This window comes from Rhea pennata, chromosome 5, assembly GCF_028389875.1.
Source record: "Rhea pennata isolate bPtePen1 chromosome 5, bPtePen1.pri, whole genome shotgun sequence".
Classification (NCBI taxonomy): domain Eukaryota; kingdom Metazoa; phylum Chordata; class Aves; order Rheiformes; family Rheidae; genus Rhea; species Rhea pennata.
This window is the reverse complement of record NC_084667.1, coordinates 42,757,184-42,779,541: the sequence shown is the minus strand read 5'-3', so window position 1 is coordinate 42,779,541 and position 22,358 is coordinate 42,757,184. Positions and strand designations below refer to the sequence as shown.

At 42.3% G+C, this 22,358-nt stretch overlaps 2 protein-coding genes across 2 annotated transcripts; one reads left to right on the top strand and one right to left on the bottom strand.

Moving 5' to 3' along the window:
- The first annotated feature begins 6,506 nt into the window (after positions 1-6,506).
- CIMAP1A (ciliary microtubule associated protein 1A) lies at positions 6,507-13,414 on the top strand. The gene is made up of 6 exons (XM_062576369.1): positions 6,507-6,612; positions 8,014-8,214; positions 8,656-8,757; positions 9,920-10,041; positions 11,486-11,626; positions 13,328-13,414. Exons 1-6 carry the CDS (start codon positions 6,507-6,509, stop codon positions 13,412-13,414), a joined length of 759 nt encoding a protein of 252 aa, XP_062432353.1.
- A 2,704-nt stretch (positions 13,415-16,118) lies between these two features.
- On the bottom strand, positions 16,119-22,214 carry BET1L (Bet1 golgi vesicular membrane trafficking protein like). The gene is made up of 4 exons (XM_062576855.1): positions 22,133-22,214; positions 21,153-21,244; positions 20,288-20,344; positions 16,119-18,401 (listed from the first exon to the last, which is right to left on the bottom strand). The coding sequence occupies exons 1-4, from the start codon at positions 22,149-22,151 to the stop codon at positions 18,234-18,236; spliced, it is 336 nt and encodes a 111-aa protein (XP_062432839.1). The 5' UTR covers positions 22,152-22,214; the 3' UTR covers positions 16,119-18,233.
- Positions 22,215-22,358: the final 144 nt, after the last annotated feature.

Sequence of the window (22,358 nt, the reverse complement as noted above, 5' to 3'; positions counted from 1 at the left end):
GACATTTAGATCTTTGCATGGAAAGAACAACAAACACTCAAATATCTAATGAGTGTAAGCCAAATCCGGATTACTGTTGCTGGCCAGTAAAATATTTGCATTATGGAATATATCCACACAAAGACCCTTTGGAGGATTTTGACGTTTTACAGTTTCTTTTTTCTTTTTCTTTTTTTTTTTTTTTTAATGATAATATCAGAACTGTTGGCAGGACAGAATTAGGCAGGCAGACAAACAAAAAGCAAGCAAACATGGCTTGGCTCATGATCAACAAAAGTATTAGTGTAAGAGAAATAATTTTGCCCTACAAAAGGTTTGACATTTTCTCTCTCCAGATTGTACTATTTGCCCATCTCTCCCTCAAACAGTCCAACACTACCAAACACGGCTGCAAGGCATCCCTTCGTTCCTTCTGCACAGACATACAGACGTTTATGGAGGAATGGTTCCTTTTTGCATCTCTGAGGGATCACTTTGTGCAAAAAAGACTAACTTTTGGAGCTACCTGGCATGCTGACACTTTTGTAATTTCCAATTTCCTGTCCCACTGCTCCCTATTAAAAGCAGTGCTTTTACATTAGCTTTTGCCTCTGCTAGCGGTGCCCTTGGCATTCCCACTCCGGCCAGCTGGCATGGCAGGACTTCTCCCTGCCAGGAGTATGAGTACCCCATAGGAGTACCCCAGCTCTGGGCAAGTGGAGAGTAGGAAGGACGGGAAGAGAGAAGATGCTTGACAACCAGCCAGGATCCCTACAAGATTGGCCAAATTGGCCACGTAGAGGAAGGGTAGTCCCTCATTTTGGGTATTAGTTTAAGCTAATTCCCCGTTTTCAGTGATCTGCTACATCTGTGTGTTCCTACACCTCACACTAGCTGCAGAGCTTCTCACTGAGACAGCTGCTAGCAGCCATTTCTCCTGCCCTTCCCTCTGCCGGCCTGCACGTCGCTTGAAGTGCTCCCATCTCTCTCCACCCCCCGCTTTGAAACGTCGCAGAGCAGTGGAGCAGCTCTCTGTGACCCAGCTTGCCCGCGGCACCTTTGCCTAGTGGAAAGGGAGACCTGCTGCTCTTCTGGGGAGGACGCTGGCACTTCCCACATGTCCTGCCCTCCAGGATCCAGTGTTAATACAGCAACGTGATCGGGCGGGCGAGCCAGTGGGAGGAGGATCAAACCCAGATGTCTATTATATAGGAGAGCTCTGGCACGCATGGCTCTAAAGCAATTTCAGTTTGTCTTGCAGGTTAACATCTGATATACGGTGAGCAGACATCTCCAGAATGAGACCAGCATTTCTGTTAGTGTTGGCCACCCTGGCAGTTTTCTGCCACTCGGGTAAGTACTGCTGTATCTAATCCACCTCTTTTTGCTAATGAATCTGTACAGTCCTTCAAGACTCGACCACAACGATTTACGGTCATAAGACCATTCTTTCAAATTCTTTTTAATTTGCTCTTCAGCTGTACCTAAATGCACCTACTGAACTTTTAAGAGCTTGAAAGATGCAGCTTATGACAGCAGGAAGGTGCTTGGACACATCATGGTTCCGGCAGTGATGAACTGCAATACAAACGTGAACTTAGTAACCAGAATTTTTAAGAGCTTTAATGAATTGAGGGGCTTTAAAAGGGCATTTATCATCAAAAAGTTGCTCTTCAAAGTAATGGGGAAAAAAAAGAATAGATGTTTCAGTTCAACTCTTGAAATTAAAAAAGCAAAAACAAGACACAAGAAGAATCCTTAGAAAGAACCCCTCCTTCTCACCTCCTTTTCCATTTTGAATGTTACATCATTCAAATGAAAGCATTATTTTAAAATGTAGGCAAGAGTAAGACCTTCTGGGTGAGAATTAGGTCACAAAAATATGGAGTGAGATATTTGGCGACTTTCAAAATAGAGCATTCAATTAAAAAATTTTATTTAAATTGGCGGGTACTTTTCACTTTCAAGCTATTTGCCAAGTTTGCCGATAGCCCCATTTTTTCTCCTTGAAATACACAGATATATTTTAAACCAGGGGTGCCAAATAATTCTGTGAAAATTCTCAGTATAGACAACTTTTGAGTTAACTATGTGGGGATAGTATTGCCAGGGGTTTCAGACAAGCTCAAGGACTCCACCAGCACATTACACACCACGACCGGTTGTCCTCGCTACAAGACCTGCACAGTTATTGTAAATACTTCAGCAGTAAAATAAGTCATACAAATAGTCCTATTTTATTATGGTATTCAAACTGGTTTGGTTCATTGCAATGTTGCCCAGCTTGACTCTTTTCTACTTTTATTCCAGCTGCAGCTTTGGCTTGTCCAGAGATCTGGGATGTGGCTGAGAAGCTTCTCTATGGGTCTGTTGAGGAGTATATGGAGGTCCTATCTCCATACATCACAAAATCTGCTATGAAAGAAGCTGAACTGGAGTTTAAGCAATGTGTGCAGGAGTCCATCACAAACAAGCAAGCTCTTGCCGTCTTAGTGGTAAGTTCTCTCTTTTCACTATCAAAGACTTAAATTAGATTCAAAATGTGAGGAAGCCAGGTGAAAGGGGCTGGAAATGTTTTAGGCTGACCCTGTTAAAGCTGGTTGGATAAGGAAATGATGGTGGTGCCCACATCACAGAGGAAGGGTATACATGCCGTATAACAAATATAAAACTTTAAACACCTCAACTGGTTTCAGCCAAATTTGATAGTAAAGTGGAAGCTTTGAATATGTATATAATACGAATAATATAAAAATACTATTCATATTCTTGTTCTTATTGTAAACTTTGTTCTAAATCTTTGTTTCAGCCTCAGATACTTGGCAAATGCTAAAAGCACCATAATTCTAGGGATCCCCTATCCTTATAGAGCTGAGAGGACATTAACCATCAACTGACACCTGCCAATACCCACCTGACGGCAGCGAAGAGCTACTCACTGAACATCTTCATTTTCTTCTTGTCTCTGATTAGTGACTAGTCACTATAAATAATCTACCAACCTCATATAATGTTTTCCTGTTCCTTATACTTTATGTTTCAATAAACTAAATGCAATTCAGCCTCATATTTGTCTTTTTAGGTTGAAGACAGTATTCACTTTCAGAAATGATGTAGCAAAATCGTTTCTAATATGGATATTTTCATTCTTACTGTCCCAACTGGAGATTTGACTCAAACTTCTAGTGTAGCAAAACCAACCCGTAAGCACAAGGCTGTGGTCACAACATTTGGGCCAGATCCTCGATCCACCCTGTCTCATACTTCCCCTTTGTATTCTGGTACTCAACTTAAACTGTAGGTATAAACACCTGCACGCTACGGATACAACTGGAAGAATCAAGTTTATTCTCATTGCTGCTCCAACCCCACCAGGGTGACTTTGGAAAAAGTCACTTCACCTGTCTCTAGGGAAATCTATATTGAAAGCAAGGTCATCATAAACTCCCTGTACAGCCTGGAGAGACAGCCAGCCAGCCACTCCTGCTGGAAGAGATCAGGAGCTTCTAAGGTTGCTGTTGTCCCTCTCACAGAGGGATCAAAGCAACTGAAATCAGAGCTTTTGTCTCTCCGCTTCCATGTAACATTAGAATCATGCTTTCTGTAAAGCATCAAAAACCAGAGAGCATCACCTGAAAATTCACCACTATTAACTCTTCAGATCAGAGCAGGGGGCTCTCCCGTTGCTAGCAATGTGGTTATGACTTCAGCATACATTTATTCACATTTTGGAAAAAGAACAGAGGTCATTTTTGTTTCATTTGTTAAACAAGGTGTGAAACCCTTTCTGCGTACTCAGAATTCTTATTCCTGAGGAATCCTAAAAATAAAATAAAATAAAAAATAATAATAATAATAAAAAAAAAAATCTGGGAGAAGTTTTAAAACAAGCCAGATCTGCAGCTGATTTCTAACTTTCCTTGTGGGATCTTGAAAACACACACAAGACAGCCTGCGTGGTTTATTCTTGCATCTTAGGAGAAGGTCTTTTGTGCCTTTATTTGCAAGGACAAATTCCTAAGGGAAATCACTACACTGGTATTTCTAAACCTTAGTAACTAATGGCTTTTAATAACAAACTCCGTTTATGAAGGTCAGGCCCAAATCAGCCTTCCCAGCAAAAAGTAGCCTGAGGAACATCTGGAGAACAAGAAACCTAACAGTAATTCCACACGTTCAAATGTACACGCAACATAAGAACGTGACAACGATAGGTTTTATGACTTTCAGGTCAGCCTTTGCACACCCGGACCCTGCGGATGCTCAAGGCTGCCGAGAGCCGTGCCGGCAGGGTCCCGCCACGCGGGCAGCGCGGCCGGGCTCTAGAACCCCTGCGACACCTGTGTGATGCAACTGTGCGTTTCCACGGCTGGTTCGCGTTCCCCTTGCCAGCGCCGTTTGGGAGAGGACGCCAACGCCTGCCCTCCCAGGCTTTCGGCCGTCCTCAAGCCTCGCCGCAGCTGGCAAGCGAAAGCAAGAAGAGTGGCAGCAGGCAGGGTCATCCCTATCTGGGCAGACTTCACAGGACAAGAAAGGTGAATTATTTTTGCTATGTTTTAGGACAAATGATTAGCTACGCTGTGCCTGAGAAGAGTTTCATCACTATACTCAAAGTGCTTTTATAACAGGAAAAATGATCGCAGGCTGTTCTTTATTGGTAACCAGAAATTATGTTGTGGCAGTTATCCTCCTTTCTCCCCCTTTTAGAAGTAAAACCACCATACAAGGTACACAGAGCAAGTTAACTAGCCAGGTCTGAGAAAAGCACAATTAGATTAGCTTTTAGATGCCCTTTCTGCTACACTGGAAGAAAAAAACATGATAGAAAAATTTCAGCTGATTAAAAAAAAATACACCTTTCTTTCCCGGCCCTCTCAACTCCAAGTAATTGAGGTTAGGAAGTAAAGGCACAAGACCGCAGACTTGTACTCATACAAGTAATCCTCATGTGCATGAACAGTCTTCTTCATTTCAAAGCGTTTGCAGGACCATGTGTTAATATTTTGTATTCAGATTTCTGTAACTTTGTGAAATCCGTGGTGTGGGAGAGAGAAAGCAGTAGCTTTGCTGAATGCTGAATGCCAGTTTATACAGTTTACAGATTACCAGTAGTGTGTTTTAGTGTATTCTGTTCTGAAAAGTGTAACAGCCCCAAATGTGGAAGTGTGCAACGCTTTCTCCTTCCACCGCTCCACACAGCGGCAGTAGCAGCAAGTTCATCTGAGCTGTTAGGCATCATAAGCAAGACAAGTAAGCGTGCCAAATGCAAATAAGCACGCCAAACAAGCAAGACCAATAAGCATGCTAAGCCCTAAGCAGCAGTTTTGTACTACTAAATTGCTGAAGAAACACAGTCATAAACTGTATTGTGTTAGGCATAGTGCAAAACAGGAGAGGGAAAAAATAAATAAAAAGCTGTTCCTAGACCCCAGTAAATGTTAAGTGATGGAGGATGGATGCAAACAGGTGAATTGGAAAGAGCACAAACAGGCCATGATTGCCACAAACAGCAATCTCAGCACATCAGCAGGATAACCGTTATCATATTTTTGTTGGCAGAAAAGCGAAGCTGTAAGGGACCATCGTAATCTCATGGACTTGTGTCATATCTTGGAAGATGTGGAGGCAAATACTTGGGAAGGGAGGCAGGGATTTAAAACTCAGATGTTAGGACCAGCAGTAAAGCCCTGCTCACACCATCTTTAACAAGTCCAGGACTCCAACACATGCATGTGTTCAGAAATGGGCCTATAGCAGGAAAAAAGGTTACTTTAGGACAGAAAAACAGGCGGCGCAGGGGAAATGCAAGGTTTTCCAGGGGTGCTCGCTCACGCTCTCTGCTTCAGAAAAAAAGGCCTGCTCACACATCAACTCTAAACTAACCCAGCATAGCACAGAGATGACGGGAAGCCTATCCTGAGCCTCGTACCTGCTATTCCAACACCTTTTGGGCCCCTCTCGCTGACCAGGAAAGGCTAGGAGGTGTGGCAGGATCTCCACAGGGACACAGCAGGATTGTTATTAAATGTTGTATTACCAACGACCTACAAAAAAGCAGTTTTACATTGAGTATCACAAGCAAAAGGATCTTTCTTAGTCCGATGCAATATTCCTGGAAGCTACTGAGGGTGGGATTTAGCTGAATATCAAGGCACCATTTAGAAGGATATTCAGCTGACTAGCAGGCGATGGTGAATTTAGGATGAGTGGAAGAGCTGCCGAGACTCCCCTGACTGCTTACCTACATCTTTCCCAATTGCAGTTGGAGGGTAGATGCCACGCTGACACCTACATTTAGGTGTCAAAATCTAACTGAATCTCACCCCAAAGCTGAGAAGCTGCCTACGACAACCTAGAGATTTTACAGATCATTGTTATTTTATTATGAGATGGAATTCAGATGATACAGGACCAGGATGAGAATTTTTAATTGAAATGCAAAAGCACAAATAGAATCCTGCCTCTCTCAAAAAAGCTCATTTGTAATTCTTTTCCTCTTTCCTTAGGCTTTGCAGCCACCTCCCACCATGTATCGAGCCTGGGTGGGGACCTGGAAACCCCATCGCCCGCGGGGCCCCATAATGGCCCAGTTCACCAGCCCGGGACCCAAGTACTCAATCCCAGGGACAACAGGTAAAGCGGCTAGAAAGTCGTGCAGCATTCTTAGTAAATTGATGGTAAAATCAGCTAAAAACCGACTTCAGTAATTTAATGTTTTATTAAATAATTTAATTTGGTAGCTCATTGCAACACAGAAAAGACAGCTAACTGGCATCCACTTAGTACAGAGCTGCTGTACTGTAACCCTTCATTATTTCAAACACTACCATGACACACAGGCTTTGCAGTTTGCCATTTAAACATTCAAGCTAATGGCACGAGGCTGAATTTGGATGCATCTCTCATGGCCTCTCCTGCAGGGAAGCTGGGATTAACCTGGTTATTTATGCTCTACAGTGAAGGTTTACAGACAGCTAAGGACAGGACTAACTGCATATCCCCCTTGCATGTGAAATGATGCAAAGACATTCAAAGCCTGAAGTTTGCCTTATATTTTTGCCATTCTTTTCTGTTGCTCCAGCCTCATACTTTTTTTTCTTTTTCTTCTTCATGAAAATATTAAAGTTTTAATTTGTGGGCTAAAAATTATTAAATTAATTTTAATAATACACAATTTAAAGGGATTCGCCCCTGTAGTATTTTCAAGTGTGGGTTATTTATTTGGGACTACCACTTTCTATTTCATTTATAAAGCTGTCCTTTGCTACGGGTAGGAGGCTGCTGTTTTTATATCAGTAAAAGCAACTGACAGGGCAGCATTTGCTGGCAATACCCCCACTGGGCTCTCAGAAAAGCAAAAATCACTAAAGCATTCTTTACATTTGCTTTAAGTTAGCTGAGCAACTGCTTGTGGAGTAAAAACACTTCATAATGATGGAATTTTGGTTATCTTACAATTAATTACTGAGTGCCTACATTTTTGTGTTAGATATATATACATATATATATGTGTATATATATATGTATATACATTTTAATAGATGCTTTGAACCATGCAGGCAGGAGGGTTTTTTTTAATACTATTTAGCAATGCAGTGTCAAAATCTTTTTTGACTTGGAGATACACTCCTCTGCACCACAAGGTGCTGTGCAGTTCTCTTACGTTATACTTTGAGGAGAAAGTCACATTCGGAAGATACCTTAGAACTCTGTCTAGTTGTGGAAAGTTCCTGAAAAGCTGCTTTCAGTAACACCAATTCAGTGGCTCTCCAGAAAGAAGACAGGCCCTAAATCCCCGTTATGAAAACAAGGCAGAACAAGACCTGATGCATTTGCAGCCCTCCCGTGAGGAAGGTGGTAGGAGCTGAAGCAAGCACATGACAAGCTGAACGCATCCCCTTTCTGCAAAATCAAAGGCAGCCCAATGTCCCGGAAGGGGATTTCAGGAGGCCAACAGCTCAGACTACTCCACTTACAAAGGAACTTAAAATATAATTGCATGTTGGTCTCCTTTCATATGCTTTTTCTTCCTAGGTTACCTGAACCACGATCCTACCAAAAAGCGAGCCCCTGCCTACACATGTAGTGGGGCAAAACCTCCTGTAAAAGAGGACTGCTCTCCAGGCCCTCGCTATTATGTGAAGTCCTCCATGACCAGGACGGGCAAGTACGTTGCTCCAGGATATATTATGTGTGGCCGTCCCCAGGTGACCACAGAGATCACACCTGGGCCAGGTGAGTGACATTTCTCCAGCCGTTTATTCAGATGAGACAAACATACCTAGCTGTCCTTCTGGGTTTGCAGGGTACAGCACAACCGGCTTGCACCTCGCATGAGCTTTAGATGTTCTCAAACAGAAACCAGAACAAGTTTGAGCAGTGGTCAGTGAAACACAAGAAAAACTGTTGCCTAGGATCACAGGCCATGCACACAAGGGGGGAAGATCCAGAGTCCAGACACAATGCAGGGCCTGCCGAGAGGAACAGCAATGCCAGACAAAACAGCTGGGTGAAGAAGAATCCCCCTGCATGCTATCACACAGAGGAAAGGGCAGGAAGAGCTGGTTAACAGCTGGCAATTCTGCAGCTGTTACAGAAAGCACCTACCAGTAAAACTGCCTATTTGCCTCGAGAACCAGAATTTCACTGGTTTTGTCCTCTCCTCCCCTGCCCTAGGTGATTACTTCCTGGAGAAGTCGAAAAAACACATCTATAAATGTGCTCCTGCTCACTCCATGTCATTCAGGCACGAGACCACCAGCGTAGATGTCACTCCAGGTAAATGAACAAGAGCAAACAAGCACTTGCAGCCTAAGCATCCTATAGTGAAAATCTGATGTTCAACTTTTTAAACCAGGCTAATTCAATGTCTGCATAACAGAATGCAACCATTGCTCGATGAGCTTTATTTCTGTCTCATAGCTCTATAATTATAACAGTATTTCCATATTTTTTTGGAAGATAGATGCGACCAAGCCTTTTGCATCGCAGCTCAGCTTGCTCTGCAAATGCAGAGAGAAAGCCTTGCTATGCAAATCTCAGAACAAGTCTCTTCTGCAAAGAGCTTGTAGTCTAAACATAAGACAAGAAGCAAAAATCTACAGAAACAAAGAGGAGCTTTGGGAAGCAGTAACGGGCAGGATGATCACCCAGGACCTGAACACAGTGATGTCTCTGTGACAAAGTCAAGGTTTGTCCTGGCAGATGGACAAACCAAGTACTTTTAAAAGCTGAATTCCTGGGAAGCAAGCAGGCATAGAAAAACCCACACTTATACCAGGCCGTAGCGTGGATTTTGTAGAATCAGTAGCAATCTCTCCATCAGGGAGAAGTTTCCTGTCAAAGGCCAGCTTTCAGGCAGCTAGAAACCACATAAACTTATTCCCTATCCTGGGGGGAGAGGGGGTGGGGAAACGGGAGACCCTCAGTGAAATCATGTTCAAAAAACCTGGGGCACACAGCCTCGCACAGCGATGAGATACAGTCTGACAGATCGTGCCTGTGTTCCTTGTGCCGTCCAGAATGTATTGCATGAATTGGCTAAGGACCTGCAAAAAGGTCTTCTCGCTGGGTGTAGGCTCTCTGGAGAAATGCTTGGTCTCCTCTCTCAGTCCCTAGGTCTCATGTGTGCCTCTCCATCGATATAAGCTATGCTGCAGGTTCTCAGGAAATTGGGGTGCACAGAGTGAATAGTTTTAAACACAGCCTGGAAGATCCAGTAAGCCAGTTAAAGATATCTTACCGAGGTTTCTTGAAGTCCAGGAGCCACCTCATCCCATGCAAGCACTGGCAACTTGGCCTTGTGGGTGCTTACTCTCTCCGTGTCACACAGGAGTGAGGGATATGAAAGAGAAAGGACATCTTTCCCGCTCCTCTGAGACCTGATGTTTCTCCTGTCCCCTAAGGATTTACATACGCTCTCTTCCCAATCCTCCTACAGGCCCCGGCGCCTACACAATCCCAAGGGTGATGGGACCAAACACAGCGTACACAACTGCCAGCCCGTGCTATTCCATGAAATGGAGGAATAAACTCGGGCTCTTTGAGGAAGACCTCTGTAAAGTGAGTTATGCTTTGACTTCTCTTTTGCATTAGCAACTGAAAGTTATCTGCTCTCTTCGTGGTGGAAAACACGCACACAGCTCATTGCAGCATGAGCAAAATACAAATAATCCAAGTGCACACTGGCAGGGTCACAAGGTTCCTCTGCCATTACAGCAGGAGGAGAGGGGTCCACCTACCTCTGCAGCCCCTTGCTTTCTGAGAGACCTCACTAACAGTTTTGATGATGCAAAGCTCTTTCAAGTTTTGGATTAAGCCTAGTCTTTGTATTTAATCTTTGCAGATTGAATTCACATTACTGAATGCCACAGTAAAGAGCTGAGAGTGGCAATTACAAGGGTGGAGGGGAAAAAATGTCTTCAAAGCAGTTATTGAAATATATTTCAAACAGAAAAGCAAACCTATATTACAAGTATCTACTCTGAGCTTTGTCAGGTACAGGACTATGTATGTCAGGGGCCATACAAACACACAAACAACCAAATCACTGCCCATGCCTCAACAAATTTGCAATGGAAGTGGCTACATGCATTCAGTATAAACTCCAGCCTGCCTGCCATTACCAAATAATTTGCCTTACTGAAATACCTGAAGGGAGTCAAACCTTTGGACGAAGTGTGAAGTATGTTTTTAAGGCACACAATGTTTGTAAATATATTTGTACATAATGTTTGTATAACAAGAGTTTCACATTATGCCACAGAGCATCCTTGTTGAAAGACCACAGGTTTTTGGATGGGTAGTAAACACTCCTGTTTCACATACCACTGCATGTCAAGTGTTGGTGAGGCTTGTGTGAAATACATTAATCCGCAAGGAGGAAAAAGGAAATTGGTGTTGTGCAAACTTGTCCTCTGCTGTAATGGTTTTTCAAGATACAATATAACACAATTTTCATAACTGTCAACGCTAATAAGCATATTCCATAATCAGTAATATTCTATCAGGGAGTTATATTGGGAATGGAAGATACAGAATACACTACCAAAACACAAAATACTTACATTGATGGTGGATTAAAAAAAAAAAAAAAGTGTGTATTATATAAAGCCTATCTGAAAAAAATCCTTTAATTGCAACTCTTATGTAAGACCCAGTAGAGATCACAGGTTACTGGTGTTCTGCTGCTGCACATTTTAACTCCCATCTCTCTAAGTGACTGTCCATTTGCAATCTGGCAATGTGACGAGGCTCAGGAAACAGATGTGAAATGCCTAATGGAATCTCCTGCAGGAGATGACAGCTGCTGACATGTTGAAATACTGAAATGAAATGTTGAAATCTTCTTCTTTTGAGGAAAACAAAATTGTTTGTTGTTCAAATTGCTCTGCTGCTCCAACTCCATTTCTTTGTCCAGTCAGAAGAACAAAAGCAGCCTCCTGAGAAACTAGGAGGAATAAATACTTACCATTTTTACCCAACAACTCCACTGACTCTCTTACAGACTCCAGGCCCTGCTGCATACCGGAAGACAGAATTGGATGTATATAAAACAAGAGCTCCTAAATACACTATAAGAACCCACAGTAAACCTATAGGAGATAAAACAGTAAAACCGGGGCCTGCAGACTACAGCATAGGAAAGGTAAGGCAGCTGGCCATCCTCTCCTTTTCAACAACCATCCTTTAATAATCTCCCCTTCTGCTCAGGCTTTTGAGAACCAAGTTACATCTTAGCATCACAAACTGCAGGATTAGCTTGTTTTAAATAACTAAAACTGGCAAGCATCTTTTTACTACTTTTTTGAAGGGACTGTGATGCTAAAAAAGGAGAACTGGTACAGTGGTAAGGATTAGATCCTTCAGTACACTCTCACGCACTGACATGAGAACTAGCAGCTAGTCAGTAGGGAAGCACTGCTATTAGTTACTGTCTAACAGCAATGTTGGAACTAATCAATATTGAACATAAAGAACATTCATTATGAATGCACAAAAACCAGTAAGTGCATAAGAAGTCAGAACACTGAAATCATTTTCACTAGATACAGCTGCATCTATTTTTTTATTTTTTGTTTTAGTATTTGTTTCTGTCATATCTAAACCTACAGAGTACATATACAGAAGCACAGGATGTTACAATCTCAAGCACAGACACAAAGAAAGTTCTAAACAGAACACCTCAGTTCCTTCCTTCCCTTGTCCCAAACCTTAACACAGGAACCATAAAGCAAACATCTTTTCTTGTCCACTATCTCAGCAATTAAATATTATTTGCTTATACATTATATGCTCTTCAGGACGGTATGCTGCAGAAGGAAAAGCCCTAAGAGAAGTACAAACCACGTAGGAATCAGTTCACTAATCACCGATATGCAGATATTTCAAGGTTATGGACCATTTTCCACCCCCCTCCAACACATATCAAGAAGAACAGTTTCAGAAAACGTTGAGTAGAAACTTAGAAATGATATGTTAACTGAAGCTTTCAGGTAGAATGATCTAAATGGGAAACTCTCCAAAATAATGGGAAAAGTACTCTTTCCTAAATGACAATTCTTAAAATTGGTCACAAAAAGGAGCCTTTCATTACACAATGCAGACAAAAGACTTCCAATAAGTCTATCACCTCATCCAATACTGTTTCATCATAAAATGAGACAAGCAGACACATACACATACTTTTTGTAATGTAGCAAAGATAAACTTGGAAGGGAGGGGAATCTGGCACAGCTTGGCTTGAGCTGGAAGTCCTCTGAAATTTGAAGAAGTTCTATTTCCAGTTGAGCTTTCCATATCAGCTATACTGATAATCTGGTCATTTTTGTGTTGAAAATAAGACCTTTTGTTTTTGTGTTCTTAAAAACCTACGGAATGTATTTAAACCATCCCTAAACTATTTTATTTTTCTTCATGTTACTCCCCTCAAAAGAGAAAAAAATATCAGTTGGTAGAAATAGAACATTTTACAGCATAAGGACATTTTTAATGGTCTGCTAATAAATGAGGTGTAGAGCAAGTGTGCTGCTGAACTAGACACAGCTAACTAGAAGTGTCATGGTGTACATACAGTAATATATGATAAATGGCAAAATCACATAAATACACTAATGACAGATGATCATCCCTGAATAAAAATCTGTTCTGCCTGTGCTAGAAAAGAGCCTCTAGAAACAATAAGACTATGTATTTTAGTAAAAATGCCTCTCTCTTAGTCTACCATTTATCACTAAAAATTAACTCCTGCTACATGCACCACTTTGCCAGGTTGTTACCGCACTTCAGGACAGGTCCCAGACCAGTGATGCTCTTCACCATTCACCTTTCTTCCTTTTCCCCCTTGCAGGTGACACTGACCAAGCCGCAAGCCCCTGCAGTCACTTTTGGTATCCGGCATTCAAAGTACACAACCCCTCTGATACTGGACACCTGACCATATCCGTGCAAGCAGCACCTGGAAACTGCACTTACTCGCCTGCATCGGGTTGCTTCATGCTTTAAAATCAAAGGATTTAATACAGCTTCTCTCAGGTCCGCAATCAGCCATCTTCAGCCTATCAATCAACTGCATTGTGCTAAACAGTTAGGAGCACGTGAATTCAGAAAGCAGACACTCCTGGTATTGCACTGTGTCCTATTACTACCACAGGACCTTTTGCATGCTTGCTCCTATCCAGGTAGAAGATGGCACTATTGTGCCCCCAGGACTGAATTTTACATGCTAACACTGACGAATGCAACTGCTTGCACCTGGATTCGACCGACTGCAGGAATATCACCTCAGCCCACACATAAAAGACTATTTTCTACTGAAAAGCTAACCTTTTGATTTGTGTTTAGACCTACAGTGATTTCAGCTGCGTTTTATGTTTTTTCTAGTGTGTTAATCGTGGCATTAGCATTTGAAGAAAAATAAAACTTAAGAGTTATTCTGTATGTAGTGTGTCAGTACAACTGAACTTGGCAATCCACCTTTAGATGTCACTACAGAACAGTATTTAGAAGAACATAGTTTGGAGCTTAATTCAAATTCTTGGTATAACTTTAATAAAAAAAAAATACCCCCAAAGATTTTGTTTATGCACCTTGAGCAGCAGGGAGTTAAAATAAAGTCTGCTTTCCCTATTCCATTTTCATGCCTCAGCAAAACATTGCTATATTAGAACTGAAGAGCACCAAAATCAAAAGCATGACCAACATCAGACACCTATAGCAGCCCTTTTTCACCTGATTATGTTTAACAAAATAGGCTTTGTATCCCAATTCCTCGTTTAACTGTGGAAAAGTACCATTCCCCACCATTAAACTGCTGTGCAGAGTCCAGGCTGAGGACAGACACAGTCCACCCACAGAGCAATCCAGGAAAATGCTGCCCCATGGACAAAACAAAGTCCTTCCCTATACATTCACACAGGACAGCAGAGCACCCTTATACACCCATGTTGAAGGAGCCTGACACAATAGTAACAGCAACAGCAGCATTTGCTTCTCCCCCCCCCCCAAAGTGCAATCTGAAACACAGCTGCTCTGCATTCCTTCTTTTAATGGGCTACGCCTAAAAGCCACCCAAAGTGGCCAAATTACTTGCATTTAAGGAAAAATAATGGAATCAGTAACAACTGGATTCCTTTCAGTCCAAAAAAAAACAAAAAAAAAGCATTCTTCCTAATTTATACAGGAATATTCACCCAAGCAAGTTTGCAATGGCAGGTTTTTAATAAAATATGAAATACATAATTGCATACTATGTTGGACAGTAACATTTGTAATTTAGTTGCTTAACTTATTATAGTTCTAGGATCTTTTTTGACCTGAGAAAAGTTTCAGGTGTCAAACTGTGATAAACGGGCCTACTGTCCAAAACATTCTCACACTGAACCAGCTCATACAATGCTGTTTGTTTGCATTCTTTAACCCTTTTTTCATGCAATGTGTTGAAAAAGGTGTACAAATATCTGTACTGGAGATCTGTGATTGACACAGAATACTGGACAGGAATTCTATTCTGAGCATTTGATTGCCATAAATCTTAAATTCAGGATTGTTTCATCACAAGCTAAGAAGATCAGCACGACGTGCCTCACACCAAGAAAAACTCTGAATAATAGACTTGCCTGCAACAAAAACCTTAATAAGACATATTACCAGCAAATACACGGATTGTTTCCCTGCTTTCCACACATGCTTTGGGAAAGCCTCTGTGGGTATTTTTTTTTAATCAGTTTTCTCTGTCATATCTAAATTCATACTTCTCTTGGATATTGCACTTTGTTAGAACATTTAATGATGTGCAAGATTCTAATTTTCCCCACAAACTTCCTAGTGCTGCTGCTCTAAGTTTTCAAGGGTTAAGCAAGGTTATACAGTGCTATAACTGATATATGAGATTCCATGCATTTATAAGTACTAAGGAAGGAATTCATTATCTGGTTATACTTAGGCAACTTCTTTAGTACCTTGAAGCATTTGTTCCAGCCACGTGCAGGCCTGGAACAACTGCACAAACAAGGGAGAGGCACCCAACTCTTTAATGGGTAGAAAGAGCCAGATACAAAAGCCAGGATGAATGTCATGATCAGGAGAAGGGTGTACAGTGCCCATGGGCTTCAGCTGATGGCCAGATAGGGAGTAACTGCAAACGCTGTCTTGAACTGCGTGGCTCTTCTCAGATGGAAAGGAGGACAACTCTTACAGCACAAAACAGCACCTTTAACTTCAATTTTTCAGTTTAAACTCCTGAGGTTTTCCCTCCTGAGGAACCTAAGTTGCATGGAAATGTCCATTTCAAAATAACAACAAAGAAAAAGAGGGCGATAAAAAGTCACTCTGTATTGAGCAAAGCACACACTGCTTCAATCCCCGCAACACTTCCCCGGTATCCCTCCTAGGATGTTAAGTTTGTTTGCAGAATCACAAACAGAAGAATGAGCCATACCATCTAATGTCAGGTGCACCAACACTTCACTATGGATCTCTAAGGAAACCTGCATCTGCACTGTTTCTCATGGTAACATTTAAATTTGGTTCTGAGGCATCAGGTTCTGTACAATTTAAGTATAACAGAATGATCTTTTCTTGGTTTTTAATCTTACTAAGACATAAGCACAAGAAAAAAAACAAACAAACACTTGGCCAAATTTTTCTAAAAAGTGTAATTTTATTTACAACATAAAAAGCAAACTGAAATCATCACTACTATGAAGACTAGGCTCTTTCAGAGGCCTTTCAGCAAAAGTGATCCACTTCAGAAAATTAAAAGAGTCCAGCAATTCACTCATCATTCTTCCAAGTGTAAAAAGAGTTTGGAACTGCTGCATCTTACCAGAGAAGCGGAAACAAGAACCAGAGAAATTCACTGTTGCCTCCTTTCCTACTCACCTTCACTGCACCTTCTTCCCCAAACTTGGAAAAAAGACACACAATCAAATTAGGGAAGTATTTTGTTAAAAGTTTGACAGAGTTTAAGCAAAAAACAGCACAGTCCATTTAGATTTAGACCTAGTTTAGTCCAAGCAGAAAGGAATTCCTAAAGATACAATGTCAAGGCCAAATGAAACACATAGGGATTGATAAATAATAGACTTGTTGGAGAAATCGACTGTAAAAGAGGAGAAAGACTTTAGTCCTCGAGAGGTAGTTGTTACAGTAGGATAAGAGAACAAAGTAAATGAAGAATTCCAGCAAAGAAAACCAGAACACATCAACACTTGGAACAGAAAACAGACTGCATGAAACACAGAAGTACCTTTGTACAGTTGCTTTGTATAGTAAAAGGTTTATATAATATGTAGTGAGGGTTTCCTCTGGAAAGAGCTGAGTTTCGTTTCTTTCAACATGCACAGTATTTTTGAAAGTTACAGAACTTTTACTATAATTAGAGGCAGATTGAAGTCAGCTACAGAAGAATACACATGGGGTAGTGACATAAGTGAGAGGCTGACCAGCCCAATGAAAAGAAAGAAGGGTGAAGGGAAGTTAAGAGCTCCCAACTGCTGTACTCCTGGCCTTCTGAGACACAGTTAGACGCACTACCTCAGGAGAGGAAATCTTGTGCTCATTGCACGTTCATTGGGAATGACTGCTTTATAAACAAAACTTGTATGGATGTGCTTTCCCACACACCTCTCACAAATATTTCAGGCAGGAATCTCAGAAGCACTATGGACAGGACAGCAAGTTAAGAGTTTCTTAGGTTACTATCTACTTAAATAAATAAATCAGCCAACCCTCAGATCAAATCCTTCCCAGTTCCCCAACCACTAACTCAACAAGATGTGGTTTACGAATTTAACTTGCCCACAACCTCTATTTTTATTTGCTCAAATTACAGCCAAAGGGCTGTAATACAAGGATATGGTAATAATTATGATAAACTGTTTGAGGCCTGAAGCAAATATCTTAAAAAGATTGGAGGGGAAGTTGATATGAGAGCTTTTATACAGTTTTAACAGTCTAAGGGAGTGTATTTTCAAGTGTGTGGAAAGGTACTATACATGTGCAAATAACAATTTATGGACTTTGGCTCTTCTTTTCCTGCAGTGTTCACACTCAGCTTCACCTAAAAGGATAATAAATAAAGCAAAGCTATCATTCAAAGTCTTGCTCTGCAACTGGTCACTGCAGCAATCATAGTCTGTTGGGGGTCCAGATCTAGAGTTGATTTAATTTCAAAGCTGTACAGACTGAATTCCAATCCAGTGACACCAATGATACTAACATGCTTCCAAGTCAAGGTAAAACTGAGACTGTGTATGAGCAGAGTGGCTGAGCTGGAATAAAAGTCTCAAGCTCATACCTCCAAATCTCAAAAATCAGCATCCTAAACTCTGCAGATTTTGGACTTTTGCTCATTTATTAAACTTCTGAGCACTGGTAAGTCTCTGGATTTTGTCTGACCCAACTCTTCACAAGCCTAGTAGGGGATAGCAGTAATGTGGGTAACACAAAAGTGGCCATTGAAAATAGGCTGAAGGACATGGACAACAAGGCAAGAAATGAAGGCTTAAGCATAAACAACATCAAAATTGTTTTACATGTGAAAAATCAGTTTAGAATGAAACATACTTATTTTATAGAGAGATCTCCAAGATCAGCCAGATCAGTGACAGTAAGTCAGAGAACAGAAAAGTTATTTGGACTGTTTGGAATGCCTCAAAGACTCCACAACAGGGCAGACTAAAAAAGGCTTTCAATAAGTCTGTCAACCATCGCACGATTTTTGGTCTGTAAAATTTCCGGCATGAAAACCATGCTCAAGTCCCTGCTTTTGACACAAGATAGTAGAGGATGAAGAAGACAACAATCAGTCCTGCAGAGACGTAACAGAGTAACTTGCGATTATCCCTCCCTGACCGTGCCATGGTGGAGAAACGCTTCACACTGCCAGTCAGCAGGCCAGTCACACTCATAAAGTCTGAATCCTGAAGAAGAAAGAAACGTAAAATGAAGACATTATAAACAAGAAAGGCTATTTCTGAAGAATTCCACTTAATGATTAAAAAAACATGGAATAGGTAGCTGCACTGTAACTGCCTATCTCTCCACATCTGCATCACACCATGTTCCTCTCTAAAGATTCTTCTACTCCTGTGCTCAGACTACAGCAACAGCACCATTCCCACAATGCTCAAAGTAGTCAAACAAGAGGGATAGGAAAAGTTCTACTCCAAAGGCAAAAAAAAAAAGCTTCCTACCATTTTTTAAACCAGTATAAAATCATCTATCACTGCACAGTTTACTTGAACCTGTGCAGTTTATTCTGGCTGGAACGGCTTGTTAATAGCAACTCTACAAGTGAACACTTCATCCAAAGGAAATGCCTCTCCATGAAGGTAAAGTTGATTCACTGCAACATGGGGCAAGCTCAGAAGTACAGAAAAAGGTGTAATTCCTTTCCAGTCGTTCTACTTTTTCTTTAGAATGAGATAGCATGCATATAAAACTCTTTGTCAGATACTGGCAAATAATTCTCAAATTAATACATTTCAGCCATTTTAATTTTGACCCCTGGCCTGCCTTCCTTATTCATACCTTATCTGTAGCTTCTGCTCCTAAATCTTTGAAAAGCTCCCCTAACAGAAGCATAATTTCATGTTTATTTAGGACTTTTCCTTTAAGCTTTTTTGCCATAACATCTTTTATTTTGATTCTCCCATCCCCTAATTTCCTGGCTAAGCAAGTATCCATTTCAGATACTCCTCATTGTCAGTGTGCACTGCTATTAAGATACCAGCTGAGCTCAGATCTTTGACTCAGTTGGTGAACACTACAATTATCTTCTCTCTGGCTTCCACGTACCAGTTCTCCAAAATGCAGCATGTGCAGAAAAGTCTCTCAACACAGCAGAGTTACTGTGCGAACCTCCTTCTCAAGTATCTATGTTGGATTCCCTTCTTCTCACAATTCTGTTAATGAATTATCTTTCTCCTAAAAAGCCTCAGCAGGTAAACCCTCTACTATGAGTCTTTCTTCTGCAAGTGCTACATAACTTGTAAGATATTTCAATTTCAATAATGCTGCAGAAACTAATAGTGTTACCTAAATATAAGAATATTTAATTTGGCAGGGAAAATCTGGAGGCAAGAGAAACCTTACCTTGCTTTCTGACCTTAAATGATAATGAATTTGCTAGGCACTAACACTGTAATTGGTCATTCTGGCCCTTCCCCAAAGCACTGGGATTTTCCATCAGCAACCAAAGCTTAAGAGGCAGATCACTCTGGAAAGTGATTTTGATTTTATCAGTCATTGTGTATGTCATGTTTATGTTACCTCTAGAAATTAAAGCAAAACAATGACATAATAGGGAACCTAACAACCTGATTGCACTCAAAGCATCAGCCTTGCTCCTTCCAAAGATATCAGTGAACCCTGACAGGTATTCTGTGTTTCAGAGATTACAGGGAGTGACCCTGACAGATTTATACATTACCAAAAATCACAGAAGCAACTGAGGAATAGGCCCATCTCCCACTATGAGCTACAGGCGGCAGATCTTTAATCCCAGTAAGCAGGTAATTTCCATCTGTATTGCTCAAGTACACCGTCCTACATGAGTGTTTTCAGATGCTAGATACTTGGCTGTGGTGTCCATTCAAAATGGTATAAGCAACTGCTAGGTATTTAATGTTTAGTTATAAATAAACACACAGATAATGTGTTTAGTTGTATTACGTGGTTTGCCAAACCAACCACTGGACATCTAACTTTGTTTCCTTTACTGAACTGCTATTAACTTTCACAATAAGGTAACTGCTTGAGAGCTAGCACAAAAATTAATGGTTTTTGCATTTCATTGCTTTCTTACCATGCCATCCAGATAATGGTTTTGTTCATCAGCATCTTTGTCAATATCCAGAGCCAGCTATCCAGGATAAGGGAGGAAACAGGCATTAATGAACTTTTAACATAGAGACAACTTCTAATGCATCTAAAGCTGGAAAAAAATGAAATGTATACAGAAGAGCAAGAAGCCACTACCTCCCCCTGCCACCTGTATAGACACACAGAGCCTTGTTTGGTACAGCAACAGAACAGGATTCTCATTTCTGTTGATGACTGTTTAAATGACGTAGCCCTACAGCACAGGAAGTAAAGCTTCATTATCAGACCAAAGCTTCGTATGTGTGACACGAGCGTTTTTATATCGGGACACAACAGTAGAAATTCAGTCTTACCTGCTACAATACTAATCACTGATTTATATTAAGTTCTAAGTCAAAGTACTTGAAGTTAGCACAACCAACGAGCTTTAAGAATATTGCTCACATATATATCTGCATATTTTTCAAAAGTAATTTAACTATCATTTTAACTTTTTTCCTGAGGAGACAGGCTTAGCAGTACTCCTCTGTGCATCTTTAATATTTCTCTCTGTGCCTAAAACTCCTTAACTAAATATCACTGCAGCCACATCATTCCCATTATACGATATAGCTGAACCTCAAAAAGAAAGCAGAGATTCATGAAGTCATCCCCAGCACTTCACTAGGCGAAGTTAACTACTAGATCCACTACATTTTCTAAGAGTTGCTTATAAACAGGAAGCCCCCTGTACTGGCCAGAGGCTTGCATCTCCCACAAGACACTGTAAGAAAGATGAACAAACTTGGTAACTGAATTCTAGATAAACTTCATTTATTGTAGCTCCCCATGTGAATTCAGCAACTCACTGATTTCAGCCTGGTGACCTTGCTGGCAAGACTGTCAGCCATTCGCTTGTTCTCAGCATCTAACATATCCTCCACGGCACTTGGACTCTGACCTGTAACAAACCAACGAAGAGTTTTACCAGCCCCAATTACAAGTAGCAGCACGTTTACTTATCCTACGCGGAGGGCGAGTAGGAGCGATGTCACTGCCAGGCGGGTTGCCGGCAGGCTGTAGCGCTGCGGACAGGCAGGCCATATGAGCCGCCTTCGTGCTTCCGCGTGCCACATGGGGATGGTGACGGCCTCAAAACATCCCCCAACGCTTTGACCAACATGCGCCACTTCTAAACTTCCCCAACAACTAGCTATGCCAGAGCCCTCTGGACGGAAATCCTGAAATGTGCCAGGAGCTTTAACTGCCCAAAGCAGCTCTAAAAAAAAGCACAAAGGCATCGTGGTAGACCTCAACTCTGTTGTTTAGGGAATGCACTCCAGCAATACTCCCCGAGTGCTGTCCTAGGCGTGGGGTTTGTGCGAGGCCAGACAAATTTGGGACAAACACCAGTGACAGCGCGTGTCTCCACAGAACGCTGCTGTTGCTGTATCGCGGAAAAGGCGCGTTTTACCCTTCCCCGCAGTGCAGACACGCTGTACACCATTTCAGGGCTTTGCTGGCTTTTCTCCCCGCAAACGCCTCCCGTGTCATTCCCCAGGCAGCCCCGCCGGCATCACCGCGAGGCCGGGCAGAAGCGCGACCCCTCCCGCTACCCCTTCGGGACGGGGGCGCAGAAGCAGCTGGGGGCCCCGGCGACGCTGTCGCCCCTTGTCGGGGCCGCGCCATCCCGTGCCGTGCCGTCCCCCGCGGGCCCCGAGGCGGTGGCAGCGCCCCCCAAATGGCGGCGGCAACGGCGGCAGCACCCCTCAAATAGTGGCGGTGCCCAGCGCCCTAAATGGTGGTGTGTGTGGGGGGGACCCCTCTAGCCCGGCCCGCTCCCCCTCACCTCGGCCCCACTCCGCCATGGCGGCGCCCGGCCCCGGCGGGAGGCGGCGGTGCGGGCCCAAGCCGCAGGCGGAGCCCCGCCGGCCCCCGCCTCCACAAAATGGCGGCCGCCGCCGCGGCTGCGGGTGCGGGCTCCCTCCTCTTTCCCCTCGGCCCCGGGGTTGGGCAGGCGCTTTTCGGCGGGAGGGCGGCGCTCCGCCAGGCTTCAGGGGGAGAGGGGGGAGGAG